General features: G+C 36.2%; 1 protein-coding gene across 2 annotated transcripts; it reads right to left on the bottom strand.

Moving 5' to 3' along the window:
* Positions 1 to 1,594: 1,594 nt before the first annotated feature.
* On the bottom strand, positions 1,595 to 15,185 carry LOC136807124 (uncharacterized). 2 transcript variants are annotated; one of them, XM_067063697.1, is made up of 23 exons: positions 14,627 to 15,185; positions 12,224 to 12,317; positions 11,672 to 11,952; positions 11,309 to 11,429; positions 10,732 to 10,791; positions 10,492 to 10,567; positions 10,136 to 10,161; positions 9,814 to 9,902; positions 9,171 to 9,442; positions 8,589 to 8,732; positions 8,194 to 8,348; positions 7,843 to 7,921; positions 7,489 to 7,558; positions 7,178 to 7,245; positions 6,101 to 6,897; positions 5,832 to 5,979; positions 5,107 to 5,357; positions 4,794 to 4,870; positions 3,934 to 4,070; positions 3,443 to 3,512; positions 3,075 to 3,159; positions 2,420 to 2,593; positions 1,595 to 2,074 (listed from the first exon to the last, which is right to left on the bottom strand). In XM_067063697.1, the coding sequence occupies exons 1-23, from the start codon at positions 14,698 to 14,700 to the stop codon at positions 1,952 to 1,954; spliced, it is 3,471 nt and encodes a 1,156-aa protein (XP_066919798.1). In that variant the 5' UTR covers positions 14,701 to 15,185; the 3' UTR covers positions 1,595 to 1,951. The 2 variants fall into 2 exon arrangements, with proteins under 2 accessions (XP_066919798.1, XP_066919799.1); XM_067063698.1 differs by lacking the exon at positions 14,627 to 15,185 and adding an exon at positions 13,087 to 13,169.
* Positions 15,186 to 15,753: the final 568 nt, after the last annotated feature.

Raw genomic sequence — 15,753 nt, 5'->3', positions numbered from 1 at the left:
CACTAAAGTTAAAAACATTGATCACTTAGAACTGAACCAAGCTTTGTCTTACAAGAAAGGGAATGTATTGTTTAATGTGCCAGGCTCACTCGCGACTAATTATTTCCTTTATTACGCATTCAATTTCTACCATCAATTACTCTTTGAATATGACCCAAGTGTAAACTTTAAAACCATTACTAACCAACTGTTAAACAATGATAACTTTCAAGATTTGCTTCGAAAGAATTTTGGTTGTCAAGTGTTTAAATTTGTTGATGGAAATTTTAAATGTGGAGACAAAGTGACTATCAAACAGTGGTTGAAAATTCCACGTTTTATCATTGAAAATGCGCTTGAGCAAGTGTTACCCCAGAAGGATACAGTTCTGCTTCTCATATCACTTTGGAAAGAAGCTTATTATATTGAGAACATTTCTGGGGAAAGACTTTTCACTTTAAAGACATTCAATCCAGCTAAAGCTCTTCAATCAAGACCACAATGCAATACAAAGAAACCATCATGCAAAGCAGGTGCAGAACTTGTACATTCTTTTTATCAAGACAATGAGTGGACACAAGGTTATGGTTGGAACTGTCGACCATGCCAAGGATTCTTCTACAAAACAAACCCTGGGAACGAGGATAAATGTCAGAAATGCTCACACCCTCTTATTGTGAACTCTGGCCGTACCATTTGTTATGATCCTTACACAGAATTTACACTTGACCCGACGAAATCATGGATCCTGTTTTCAGTGATCATTCCCTCTGGAGTTCTAACCATATTAACGTTACTCACTATGGTTGCGTTTTTAAACAAGCGAGAAACACCGATTGTCAAATTAGCAAATCGTAAAATGACAATGCTCCAGTTACTAAACCATCTTCTTCTTTTTGTTTTGCCAAGTTATTTGTTTCTTATCACTACACCAGGAAGTTGTTTGGGACGTCAAATCTTCCTTGGTCTCTCATTCAGTATCACTTTATCTATCAACATCTCAAAATCTCAGAAACTGTTTATGATCGTTGGTTGTAAAGTGCGCATGAGCAGATCACAGATTTTAATGACAAAAGCTTCAGAATGGATCATCATATTATTTGTTCTTACCGTTAATGGATTGCTTCATTTGATATCGCTAATCAACAAACCGGTTACCATAGAAACAAGATACTTTGATTCTTCCCTTACCAAGGAATATAACTGCAGTAACCAACTCATGATCTACGTCCAGTTACTCATGGCAACTATTTTGTCTGTTAGCAACGGTATCCAAGGATTTCGTGCACGCAAACTTCCATCGCGTTACCAAGAAACAAATCACGTGATCTATTCATCCTTCATCTCGGCAATCGTATTCGTTGCGTCTACAGCAATATACTTTACACAAGAATCAAAAGTTTATCGCAATTATATCGTCCTACTTGTGACCTTGATTTTTAACACTATACATTTTGTTTTATTGTATGGCTATAAACTTTTCGTCATGCTTTTTCAGCCTCAATTAAATACTAAGGAGTTTGATCGCAGACGTTTGAAGAAAATTGGCCTCGCGTGAAAACTTCTTTGAGTAGATTTTCTACAAGGGGTAAGTAGGCTAATAATGAATTTTTTTCAACATTTTCATTTTTCACTCGCAATTATTTTACAATAATGTATAAATGTCACATACAAATCACAGATTTTTTATAGATATGTCTTTATAAGTACTAACAGTTTTTGACTTTGTTATTTTCATCTCTCCTTTGAAAATGTAATAGTTTCATCATGTAAAAAACCGGTATCGACACCTCATTATACTAGAGCCGCATATGTCCAATCTCATCTGTATAAGTAAAGCCAATGACGTTTATTTTGTCATGCGTCTTTGTGTAAACTAAACTTATTCAATATGCTTTGATTCCAAGAGTGAGTCCAATCCACAATGAAAACTCCAGTACTCCATTCAATACCACAATGCAACAGTTTGATGTTAAAATTCATCATCAGGTTGTCCCTCTTCTCCTCCATCGATCTCTGCTCGAATGCTATCCAAGAAAGACGTCCGTCGTGTCACTTGTTTTCGAACTTGCTGCTGGTATACTCTCTTCTTGTCCTAAGGTCCCAAAAGAATATGTACTTGATTAAAAAACTCACAAGACACGGCTATCAGCACTTACATCAAAGGATTCTTCTTCCTTCTGCCTTTTTTCATCTAAATAAATCTGCCAGTTTTCAATGATAGCTCGTTCAATTTTAAAGAATGTTTTTATTCGTTAACCGACACTAAGCAACCAGTAAAGATTTATTAGGGCCATTGTTTTTTTAGTTCATGTTGATCAATACTTCATTTAAATTTCATAATATTTTGTCAAAAATCCTCTTTTGTGACGTTAACTGGTTTCTAGATTTTAAAAGGGAAAATTTTAGATAATGAGCAAATAGTTCACCGTCATTATACCTCTAGCTCAGAAACTTGACGCATTTCTTGCTTTGATAATCTTCTCTGTGGTGTTGGTGGCAAACTGCTTACTCCTCCTTTCATCGCAAGAGAAGTCTTCCGTCCTTGGACCGATGCTCGTCGCGCGGCTTCGGTGCGGTCGTCTCCTCCTCTCCCTACCACGTCACTTGTCCCCTGGATTTAAAAAGAAACCCACAGAGTTATTCATTTATTTACCGATCCATTAATTTTCGTTAAGTACTACAAAGCCATTCAACGCTTACTCTATTCGTTTCTAAACCCTCTCAATTTTAATACCGTCCAAGCCAATCGAAGCTGAATGTCATCTTTATGGTCGTTAAAATACACTCTTCTCGAGATGCATAAATTTATTGCTGTCCTCGTTTTCAAACAGATTTCATTGCTATGAAATTATACATTTAAACCAATTTAAATTTCCAAAAGGCAAATATTAACTCTAAAACAAAAGTACTTGAAATTCAAAATGTCTCATGAGGTGTAATTAACACAATTATCATTTTGAATATGTAATTTTACAGCAATGAAATCTGTTTGGAAACGAGGACAACAATAAATTTATGCATCTCGAGTAGAGTGTATTAGCGCCGCCTTCGTTACATCTTCTCTTTAAAGAGGATAAACCCACCCTCCTTACCTCAGTATCAGAAACCCATTCCTCTTCATCCGCCCCATCAACGCCACTGTCACGCCCTCCAAATAAAATGTCTCCATTTTCAACTCTAAAAAAAAACAGTTGTCATAGGAAATCAACCAAAGAAAAATTACATTGCTGTATTTATAGCGATTAGAACTAAAGAAGCATTGCGTTTGAACGTTGTCTAATCCGACATAATACAGTTTCTACGGAAATTTCTTTGGTGATATATGGTAATACATTTTGTACAGAGTAGGCAGACGTTGTTTTGTATTCTTCATACAGACATTCCGACCAGATTTATTGCGGTACAGAAGTTTCGGTGTTTGTCAGTAGAGTGATTCAAAAAAGATTGACAAGGGACTTACATTTGTTGTTTGAGTGCGTTTGAATCTCTCAGCATCGCCATTACACTGTCTTTACGGCTCAATTCTCGCTCTATAATGTAATGTTAAAACAATATGGTATAATTTATATGAAACCTTGATTAAATTTAAATTTTAGCTTTCTCGAAATCAAGTAAAACATAATTGGTTGGTTCGAGAGCTTAAAGAAAAACAGTCGAGTCTACATAATTCGAACCTCTGTAGCTCGAAGGTATCTTTAACTCGAACAAATTCATTGGACCAAGTTATTGAGACTCTGCCGTATGAAGATTCATAGCCAATGTGTTGAAGGTTGTGCAATGCGGTGGATTGGTGACTAGGTTTATGGAGGACCCGAGAAAGAGTCACACTCTAGCCTTTGATGGAAAGATTTCCAAATAGAAGGCCTGTGATTGCGAACGCTGTCGCAAGACTCACTTACTCTCAAAAAGCCTGTGACCACTGATAAGAAAAACAGCAGATCAAACACTTACTCATAACTTTGAGAAGTTTGATACATTCAACGTGCTGATATTCTTCTGCCAGATCCAGAGGTGTTCTCCCATTCACATCTTTTACGTCCAATTTTGCTCGATTAGACAGCAACCATTTCACACATTCGATATGGCCACTGAAAAGATAATCGAGTAAAATCGATGTTATCATAAAAGAACTTTATACTTGAACCTAAACTCCAGCTACAACTCGCTTTTTATTTTTATACTTTCAATTTGAAGCTCTCTTAATCACTGCACTGCCAAAACAGCAGTAAGTTAGAGTATAACACCTTGTGCCACTTTTGTACTTTCAATAGAGCTGTCATAAAGGTGTGGTTTACGCAATTTTAAACTGAAGTTGAACTGTTTGCTTTCTCTTTTCTTTTATCAAACCAAAAAGACTCAATCTCCTTACAACATTTTAAAGGCCTTCATTACCAGAGCGTACAGTGTACAACCATACTCTCTGCCATTCTCGTCGTTATATACATGTTTTTTTTTTAAGCATACAAAAATCCAAAAGCTGGCTCGGAAATGTTTAGATCGAGAGATTTACAAAGCTGAAAAATGCTTTGAGGGATGCTCTTATATCCTAAGCAAAATTTTAGAGTAATTTCGAAAATCCGTAAAATTCCAGTCAAAAAGAAACAAATTATGAGTATGAAGGCTCAAGGTAATGTTTAGCATGTGCTTAAATATTTGCTATGTATGAGCCTAGTTATGCTTATAAGCGCAATGCTTATAATGCAATGAAAAAAACATGTATACTAAATACATTCCCAAAACGCAAATACAACTTTGCAAACAAACTTTCGAAGGGTTTCCTGAGCATTTTAATTCTTCAAAACATTACTTACCTCATGGATGCTAAATGCAACGGAGTGAAATCATCTACTGTCCGTGAGCTGATCGGACAACCCATCGCTGATAGAATCTGAAAATGTATAACAAGAGTTTTCCATAAAAACGAACCTTTTATTATTTCCAGCCAATCAGTTTTTAAAAATAAAGATATTCATTCTACCCGTTTCTTACTTTGTCTCTTTATCCTTTTCTCGTAAACCTTTCTCAAAACAGGCTATTCACTGACAGTTGACAGATAACGTAATTTCAATATTCATCGAACGTTAGACTTTTTTTACTTTTTTTTGACGTTCCATCAACACTTACCATCATACAATTGACATGACCATTCATTGCTGCCAGATGGATTGCAGTGTATCCTGTGGGAGTTTCTTCTTTCAAATTCACGCCGTTCACTGATAGCCATTTCACCAGATCTAAATGACCGAACGCGCTGCAAATATGAATTGGTGCCCAGCCTCTTTCGTCACCTTTCGTTTTCAACTCAGGAACCATACCAACGAGTTCTTTTAATCTTTCTATGTCACCATTCTCACAAGCTTGGTGGATGGTCGGACCTATATTGAGAAAGCAGATTATTGTGAAAAACAGCATTGGGCTTTTCTAGAAAAAAATTGAATATGGGGGTGGAGGATATAACAATTTTCAGTAATTTACCCCCCGGACAAAGTGACTTTTGGCCCCCCGGACAACGGGTTTTACCCCCGGACAAGGCAAATTTTGATGATTTTTCACTACCCCCCCCCCCCCCCCCCCCAGACAATATATCCTCCATCCCCCATGTACGGACATTTTCTGGAAGAGCCCATTCACACTTTTCCGATAAGAAACCGGTTCGGCAATCTGTTTGATAATCTGGTAATACATGTTTCGAATCTTTGAATATGTGGATGCAATATCTGTCACTAGAAGGTACCCATTGATCTATAGCTACTACCTGTACAATCCACCGATTCCTAACTTAAGACATGGGACCTTTTTTTCACCAATGTCATGTAAGTAAAGTAGTCAAATTCAACTTGACTTCTTACCATTTTTCAGTTTTTCTTCGAATTCTCGTTTCTTCTTTTCATCTTCATCCTCTTCTCCTTCGCCTTTCGGTTTGTGAGCTTTTATTCCAGCTAAGAAGCCAGCCATGTATAAATCGTTCGAACCCTCTGCTGTAGCTGGCTCAGAATACTGTAAAACAAATAGAGAGAAAATCGTTTAATGAACACTTTTATCTACTTTCAAAGTTTAAAAAAATAGCAGTTTTATCCAAAGTTCGTCATTTTGTAGAAAAGCAAAAATATTTTCAAACCTTTTTGATTGTATCTTTATTCGAGAATTCCAGTTGATCTTCACTCTGTAACGTTTTTTTCCCTTCGTTACCAGGTCCCGTCTCCTCGTCAGAAGATGATGAACTCAAAGAGCTACTTTCACTTAAACTTGAAACTCTTGAGAGTTCACGAGCTAACTGCGTCGGTGGTGCTAACATATTTGAAGGTATAGCCTCCTTAGCTTGAGTATCAGCTTTTTCAGAGTCTTTGCTTCCATTCAACTTTATTTTAGTGTCCGTTCTCATTTCTTTCTTTGGCGAGGGCGTTCTAGGGGCGTTTGGCAATTGACGCCCTGGTTTATAATTTGGCGTTTTGGTAGGAGAGGGTGACGTATTTCTTGAGTTTTTCGGTGACGGCGTCTTATTCCTCGGACTGTTTTGTTGTGACTTTTTTGGTGATTGTATGTTTTGGCCATCACGACTTAGGCGTCTATTGCGTGGCGTTTGGTTTACTTTGTTGATGATACCGCCCACGTTTGCTTTTGGTTTGTCTTGGTTGGGTAATTCTTTTGTCTGACGTTTCTCACGCCGTTTTTGTTTTTCTATATTACGGTTTTCTCTTTCCGCTTCGCTATCGCTCGATGAGCTGTAAGAATCTCCACTTTTACTGGTTTTGTTCTTTCGTTTAATAGAATTGTTTCTTGATACATTGTTCTTATTGTTCATTGTCTTAGAAGAATTGCGCCTTACGAGTGAAGATCTCCGAGGGTTTTCATCGCTTGACGAAATTCGACTTGATGCCGATAATTTGCGGCCTGTCTGTGACGGCAACTGCGAGACTAATATGGAGAAAGAAAGATAATGGAGTTTAAAGTTCTAATGGATATATAGATGATGAAGTAAAAAATAGAATGTGGAAATATTTACCACTAAGGGGTTAGTTTCGATATTCTTTTTAAACACTAAACGTCGGAGAATTCTTGCCTCAAAGTCAAAAAATAAAGAAGAAGAAAAGTAAAAAACTCATTAAAAAAGTTAACAAATTCCTAAGAAGGTTGGTTATGACTATAGAGGCTATTTTTGATTGAAAGTCGAGCTCTAGACCCTGTAAATACTTACTTGGTATTTTAGAAGAGAACAGCACATCTCGAACTATTTGGCCATCGCCTTCTCGTACTGATAACCACCTGTAACATAGTTTTGTTGTATATTAAATGCTTTGTGGACTAAATAAAAGATCATAGTCAATTTTAATTTATAAGAATACTAATATTGAGAGCAGCTCGTTAGTCATTGCTTTTGATACACTTGGAGCTCTAAGTTTTCGATAAGAATAGCTTGCTCGATCACCCAAATCTACTAAGTGAATATAGTTTGGGCATAAATTCTTATTCTTTCACATAAAAAAGTTTTTGTAGTTAATGTCTTACTTTTGACATTGAAATTCGTAAGCCTCACTGTCGACGTTCACTACAACACGATCCAAGTACCATCCTTGTTCTATAAAAGTGTGAGAGACAAGATAAAAATTAACCTTCTTTAATGGTAAAAGGCCTTTCCTTGATAACAATTTGCTGCAGATTAAGAGTCAAATATGTTTGAAAGTTTTAATCTGAAATTCTTGGTTTGTTGTTAGCTGTAGTTTTTCTCAATATCCAAACCATAGATATCTGAAGCGACGATAGAAGTATATATTATCAAAACAGAGATTGTAATAGTTTACATTTCGAGTCAGCTAAGAAATATTTCAGGATAAAATACATGTTTAAGAATCAGTACAATACCTGGTGTTAGACCGTTGTGTGCGATTCGAATGTTTGAAAGTTTTCCCAGAGACATGCAGTCCAAGTTGAATACATCTACCTAAAATTGTCAACAGAAGTCTATTCACCTTGTCTTGTCATTATTTAGCGCTTAAGTTGGGATAGCTCTTTCTTAGCTGAAATCTAGCTCACCCTAACATAATTCAAGTCTTATTCGAAAAATAAATCTATCAGTGAGTCTATCTGAGACACTTCAGCTGAGAAAGACCGAGGGAGACAAGTAAAAAAATACGTCTTCCATATCTATACAACCATAGACAAACATTGTTCAGATTGGATTTTGAGTTTGCGTAATTTCGTAGTTTTTGGTACCTGGTTTCGTTTAAAAGGTTCTTTGTTGGTGCGCGATTTGAACAGCGGTCGATCTCCGGAATCACCGTATTCTCCGAACAAATTGATCCGGACACTTGCCGTTGTTCCGCAGTTCATCTTGTTGCCCGTCACAACGTATACTGCGTACGTAGTTACTGAAAGTTTAAGGAAGATGATTGAAATGTGGGAGTTGTGAAAAACAAAGTTTGGGAATTTTACTATCAGCTCATGTTATTGATTATATTCTTTTATTTTTTTGTTTTCGTATTTGTAAATTGCGGGTATTAGCCCTACATTTCCTTTCTTGAGTCAATGTACAGTAAACATTTGTGATGTGTGTTTGAAAAAATACGCTATATATTTCGACCAATTCCTGGGTAAACCAAAGTTCAAACCTTTAGGCGGAGGTCTTGTTTGGGTTGACATATCTCGTTCTTCTTTTTTCTTATAATACTCCAATGGAAAATGTTGAAGATCGTTGGGTGAGCGGACGGACGGTAAAAGATCGCTTGAGTGAGGTGACGAATCGCCCGCTGTGACTAGAAAAGAAAAGAGAAAAAATTATTCCATGTTAAGAAAAGCTGAAAAAATTTATTTCTTAGTTAAGATTCCAGCTGTGTAGATTTGATGCGACTTTTGGTTTTATCGAATCAGATACCCAAACGAGATTGGACCATTTCAGATTTCATGTAGTGTTGTTAAAAAAGAGTCTGCTTAGTGACTGAACTTTGCTTTCTGAAAATTTTTGATAGTGCGGATAAGTACTACTTATTCGCACCAACCAAGCGTATTCCGGGCTATTATTAGGTTTTCACTTTTTTGAATTGGATGCTATTTGATGAAGATGCTGCTGGGTTTTCCTGAATGGGTAGTTGAGTTAGTTGCGGTTTCGCCGTTGTTTTCAAATGAAAACCTATTAGACTGTTTTTTACATAAAGTATTGTCGTAGAAAATAAATCATAATCATGACCGCTCACCTTGATCACTACTGATAGCTTCTTCTTTCCACGCTCTTTTTGGTGCTTCCAAAGGTGGAGGAGTGAATCCCAACGGAGGAGTGCGATCGTACAAGTCCTCCTCCTCCTCAGAGCTGAAATTCACGTGTGTTGTCCGGTTCGAGTTCAATCTCGGACGTCCACTCTTCGGCCGGTTAAGTGAATTACCGGATAAGATGGATGACGGATAGTGGTGTTGATTTTTTGTGATGATGTAACTACCGTTCAATCGCTTCACAGAGAAGTCACCATCCCTAAAAATATTCGAAAACCGTTTGTGTCATGGTTTTACGGGAAATCTGCTATTGATTGTACCATTTTCTTGTTAACGTTGACTTCAAATTCTATATCACACTCCCCTTTTTGAGGTTGATAATGTTCACACTAATTTTCAATCTATCATCAGTTCTTTATTTCATGAAATTTAAGATTTCCCAACAGTTTAAATTGTCACCGTTTCCACAATTTTCAAAGTGCTTTGCAAACTAGTCAAGGAGGAATTATCGTATGGAATTATTTTTTTGAAAGGTATACATATCAATGTTGACATTTTAGAGCCCAGTCCGTTGGTTCCTCAGAATGCTTTCCTAGCTACCTTCAAAAGAATAAGAATAACTCTACTTACTTCGTTGAAGGAGTTTCAGAGCTAGCACTGTTCTCTGATCTTGTGTTTTCTGCAAGGTTTGCTCTCGTCCGGCTGCTGTAGAAATATTCCTATAGGTAAATAGAACTAGAAGTGAGCGAAATGTACAAGCTGCTAGATAGCTAGGACTTATTAAGGAAAAGTTAGAGGTGATTTTTCAATAACTTGGTGCGTATTTTCTGCCCTATAATGAGTATTGTTTTATCTAAGTAACGACATTAGCTAGAATCTAGTCCAAGCTCTGAATATCATTAATTTCCAAAAACAACTATTCCAAAAACAAGAATTACATGGGCATACTAACCTTTGAGGATGGTCCTTTTCCAGGATCTGAAAAAACAAAACAATAAACGATCGTCTGAGCGCTAAAAACGATTCAACATATTAATATTTTTGTTGGAAAGTGGACGCGAAAAAAACTTCGAAATTCCTTTTTCACTAAGGAAAGAGTTCTAGTACTAAGTGAGGCAAATAGAATCTCGATAACCTGATTTTCATTGAAACTTAATACGTAAGTAAATATAGGAAGAAAGGAAAGTAAATATTGATTATTGGCAGACAAGAAATCCCTTTTTAGGTAAGGAATCAGTGAATTAGGAGAAATGTACTAATTATGAGTGTTTAGTGAGGTTGATAAGTGACTTGAGTCTTTAGTTTTACCTGAGTAGGCGCTTTTCGGACGTCTCGAACTGTTGTGGTGCATTTTTCGAACTTCTGGTAAAATTCGGCAGGATTCCTAAAGTTATATTCAATATTCATGTCACTCGCATCAAATTTTCTACTTAGACTAGATATATTACTCGTGTTCAAAGTTTTGACTTCAGGAGATTTATATTTACAGCGTGAAAAGGTCTACAAAGACGAACGAAACATCAAAAAGTTGTTCCTCAATCTACTAACCTCTGAATCCTTTGAGCTTCCTGAATGTGGGCGATTGTCTTGTGGAAGAGCTATCGTTTCCTAGAGCAGAACAACAAAAAAGATTTTTTGAGATCTGTAAACTTTAAATAGGTTTTTGCAGCATAATCCAGGGAATCAGAACTACAAGAAAAACTGGATGGAAGAAAGAAAATTACTTTGAAATCTTTTTTGGTGCTTTTATGAAACTAGCTCTTATCTTTAAGTTTAAAAATGGAAAGATATCAATTTAAACATGGTTTTTGGGACCAGCTGTTTGAAACTACACCCCTGTGTCACATACCCACTGGGACCCCAGTCCCACTGGAAAATTTAGTAAAAATTTCGTCCCCTGTGGGAAAATACTCTGGAATACCCTGGAATTTCAGCCTCACTGGGAAAATGACTTTTATTTCACCCCCATTCGAACTTCAATGTTTAAAAGTTGCACTCTAAAACCATCCTCATCTTTTTACCTTGGAGCAATAGAATTTCTATCCACATCGGGATTTCAATAGAAATCTTTATCCTCACTGAGGAAAAAAGTTCCAGTGGGGCTGTGAGACAGGGGTGAACTTACGGTAGCTACTAATAGTTTGGTAGTCATGTTCACGATTCGTTCTCTTTCAGCGCTTGTAATTCGTTTAGGAGGTGCCGTACGAACTGCTCGATTGGCACGTCCCACTCGTGCTGATGTTACCCTATGATAAAATTTAAAATTACCGGTTGCTTGTTGGTGGGCATGTTATGGATAACATTTTTATTTGCAAATAAATGAAATCAACAGCAAACTCTACCGACTGTAAACTCTTATCGGCAAACAACCCGTTTGCGAATTTCGGCTTTGGGCTTATTTCTTAGATAGTGATTTGTCTTATAGCTTACTCTACAGTTTGGCGTGCCCGTAAATAGTAAATGTTATAGAAAACAGCTAAACGCTTACCTTCTTTTCTTTCGTCTTTTTATAACTTCTTCACCCGTTAGTGCTTGGCTAGACCTTCTGTTGTTTTGAGGACCCAGCAACGGAACACTGTACGGCGACAAAGCGCCGGAGCTTGAACCAGTTGAGTATTGGGACATATTCATTTCAAGGTTTGCTTTGACTGAAGCTTCTCGTGTTGTGAGGTGTTTATTTGTGTTCAATTTTTTGATCTCATTGTCGATGAAAGATGTTTTGGTCAAATGTTTGATGTCATCTTCATCTAAGCGACTGCCCTGTGCAACCTGGCGTTTGTAGAAAAAAAAATAGGATAACTACGCGTAGATAACTTTCAAAAACATCTTGTCCTTGATCAGAATCCTGAAATTCCTTAACCTGTTTTTAGCAAAAAATCCTTTGAGATTCTTTTACAAAACACCCCTATCTCAAGTATTTGTGTATCGGGTAGTTTTCATCTAACTGCTTCATTAAACCAAGCATTAAGTCATTTTCAAACAGCGAGAATCTACCTCATCTAGCTTATCGAAAGCTTCAATTCTCAATGTCTCTTTTTACCTGGTATTTGGAAAGGTCACTTTCAACTAAAGGTTTGTTTGATGATGAAAGATCGAATGCTTCCTCACGGCGATGGATATCCAAATACTTCTTCCTAAAATTTGTTGAAGAATCTTTTATTACACCCCATTCTCACAGACCCACTGGGACCCCTTCCCACTGGAAAAATTGACAAAAATATCGTGCTCGTTGGAAAATCATCCCCCAATTTTCGTCCTCACTGACTTGACTTGAAAACAAAAGAATTGAATTCCCCATAAAAAATCCATAACAAATATGGGAATATCAATCCCCATCGAGTTTCAGTCCGTTATTTTTACTCACACTGGCTGAAAAAATCCTACCGGGTCTGTGAGAAGGGGGTGTCCTATTTAGAATCAAATCACTAGATGTAGTTTGACAGTTAGTGTCTTCTTCCGACTATTACCGAGATCCTTAGAAGATAGACAGGGGAAACTGAAAAGAAAGTTGGCTGATTATCGTCTCGGCATTTTCATTGGCCACAGTCGAATTCAAATCTCTCAATGTCAACATAACGATTTTTAACACATGCGAGCTTTGTGTAACGGGGACAAAGTTTGCATGTGGGTCTTCTAAGCTATTGGTCTAAACACCCAGGATGCATTATGTAGTGTGCTGTATGTTATACCCACAACTGACGCTCTACTGTTCATTCGATACGCATACATTATTTGATTTTTTAATTTGATAACTTTCTCAGCCTTCAATCTTTTTTCGCCTTTGCGAACTAAACGTGCAATTCGCTCCCAAAATATAAAACAGGCATGTGATTGTTGCTATTATTATTGTTGTTATTATTTTTACCTTTTTCGTCTTTCAAACTTAAAAAAAATTGAACTCACAAAGGAAACTGCGTATCTTTCTTCCAATAAGACATTTACTTCCTCACTAAAATTCAAATTTAATGAAAATTATACTTTCAAAATTATCTAAAAACGCCGTATGAAACTGTAATTCTTCAATGAAAATTTGTTGTGCTGTACGTTTTGTTTTGATAAACTCTATTTCCATTTATCATATCGTTCTTCTTCGAAAAAAGAATTTCTTTTAATTTCATAATTTTTCTTCTCGGTGATTCTCTACTGGTGTGATTAAGAATTTTTTTCGAAATTTTTTTTCATAAGAAGATGAAAAATATGTTTTAAGTCGGCTTTTGAAAACCTCTAAACTTTAAAATTGAAATGTGAAATATTGCGACAAAATTCTCAACCTCGTCAAATTCCTGTCTCTTGATGAATTTAATTTCTGTAAATTTTCTGTTTGTACAATGCAATCCAGGAGTGTTTTTTTAGTCTTTCATTAAGTTCTTATACTCCTCGTTATATTCTGTAAAGCACAAGCAAAGGTTAAACGGCTTTTCTTACACTCATAAAAATTTCAAAATTTTCAAAAATCTTCAAGTAGAATAAATTCAATATTTTAGTCACCAGCTCATATTTTATTTATCGAATTTGAACTTAATCTTACCTCTGTATGTTGAGCTCCTATTTTTAAGTTTCATGAAAGAGTCGGTTGATACTTTTGTAATCTCACTTTCCTTGGACCACTTAATGACGTCACAGACGTGGCGACCTTCAGTAATCCTTCAGGCCATATCAAGCAATTCTACAACTAAATGTTGTCATTCACTCCACATGTAACACACTCCCTTCTCACAGTCCAAATGGGAACGAAAAATATCGTCCCAGTGGAAAATTATACTCTAATTTTTGTCCCCGCTGAAAATAGTCAGATAAACAAATCCTCACTGCAATATTTCGCTACTTTTTCCATTCCCACTGAATTTTCTGACTCGAAAACAATACAACTCAAATCCCCAGCCATAAAAAAAACATGGGAATATCCAATCCCCATCGAGTTTTAACCCGTTATTTTTACCTCCACTGGCTGAAAATATTCCACCGGGCCTGTGAGAAGGGGGTGTCGTAACATATTCACAGCAAACACTCGGGCTACCTTTTCGTGTAACGTATAAAAAGATCGGCCTCGTCTCATTTTGACCAAGTGGGATCCATCAGTCGATACAATGACCTTTAACACACTGAATAAATCAATCATCCAATTATAAGTTTGTTGTTGAAGTCAAGTTGACTCCATCAAAAGAAGAAAAATAACATAAATTCATACCTGGTCAAAGGCGGAACTCCACTGTTTGAACACCAAAGACAGGGGTTTGTTATTCAAACAGGGGGTATGGATTAGGCTAAAGGTCTAATACGCTCTACTAGACTACTTCTTACTGTACAAGAGTAACTTTGTAACTTCAATTTTTATTGGACATCTTTCTTTAACACTGTTTATCGCCAGTAGAACGGTTTCTTCCTCACCGCCTGGTCAATTTAGAGGAAAAAGGCAATGGAATAGACATGTAGGGGAACTTACAGTTTCTTGGCGACCGCTTTGGCAACCAAACTGTCTCTTGATTCCACGCTGCTTCTTTGGCTATTCTTCTTCATCTTCTTTTTCAACACATTTTCCTTTAACGTTGACTTTGTTAGGTTTTATTATCAAAGTTATAGAGATTATTTTAGTCGTTGATGATCAGTCCAGTTAGTCTCAAAAATTTATTATCATTTGTTTTTTATTCCATATGTAGAGCTACGAAATCTACGTAGGAGTTTGACATCATCCTTTATGCTGGCTTCTTTTGCCAGTATTCCAATCTTCGACCTCTTGAAAACCCTAACTACTATAACTAAAACTTTACTTCAAGCAAAGTGCTTGCCCTGGAATTGTATTTTGTAATTTGATCCTGTAACAGTTACTTCGAACATGTAAAACGACTCTATGTCAAATATTATGCATACTACTTTCAAGTTTTATATATATATATCTGTTCCGAGAGCTTTAGCTGCACCAAAATACTAATTTGACAAGTGATTCCAAGACCATGAAAATTGAAAATCCTCCACAAAATTGAAAAACAGTATTTATTTGAAATGAAGTGCATTGAGAAGAGGAGAAATGGTTCGCTCATGCATTATTTATATTCATAGTGATGATATACTCCTATTCTTCTTAGCTATTTAATATATTATATTCTTCAAAAGTACCATTTTGTATCATAAAATTTCCATTTAAAATCCAATATTTTTCTCATTTTTCACACGAGATAACTAAATATTTGAGTTTAGCTTAGAAAAATAGATCTCTTGTAAACATGAGATGTATAGAATTATCACGGAGTATATTATACATGAAAGAAATTACTAATTTTTACATCTCGTTAAAAAGATCAATTTTCTCTCGACTTTTTTTTGATTTCCCACTTTTCTTGTTGTCATGACGGAAAATTATAAATTTATTATTCACAGACCAATCTCCCCAATCTCCTCCGAAGCCAAGCTTGAGCTTTAGACTTTTGTCTAACGAAATGACTTTTTCAATACCAGTTTTGTAATTATTCTTAATTAATAAGCTTTATTTTGCCGAGGATTTTGCAAAAACGTTCAAGGTTTGACATCCCATGCACGATCAAATTATCATTTTTCGCAAACATAAATCGAAAT

The sequence above is a fragment of the Clytia hemisphaerica genome, unplaced genomic scaffold (assembly GCF_902728285.1).
Source record: "Clytia hemisphaerica strain Z4C2 unplaced genomic scaffold, Clytia hemisphaerica genome assembly, whole genome shotgun sequence".
NCBI classification, from domain to species: Eukaryota; Metazoa; Cnidaria; class Hydrozoa; order Leptothecata; family Clytiidae; genus Clytia; species Clytia hemisphaerica.
Note: the sequence above shows the minus strand (reverse complement) of the source record. Positions and strands in the feature narration are given on the sequence as shown.

Bases quoted from the DNA above. Each gene is read 5' to 3' on its own strand.
- LOC136807124 (XM_067063697.1), bottom strand. From the start codon at position 14,700: ATGAAGAAGAATAGCCAAAGAAGCAGCGTGGAATCAAGAGACAGTTTG. The intron at 6,898-7,177 runs GTAAGTATTTAC...TCTCCATATTAG, and splicing joins GTTCTCTTCTAAAATACCAA to TCTCGCAGTTGCCGTCACAG. The intron at 3,513-3,933 runs GTAAGTGTTTGA...ATTACATTATAG, and splicing joins CAAACTTCTCAAAGTTATGA to AGCGAGAATTGAGCCGTAAA.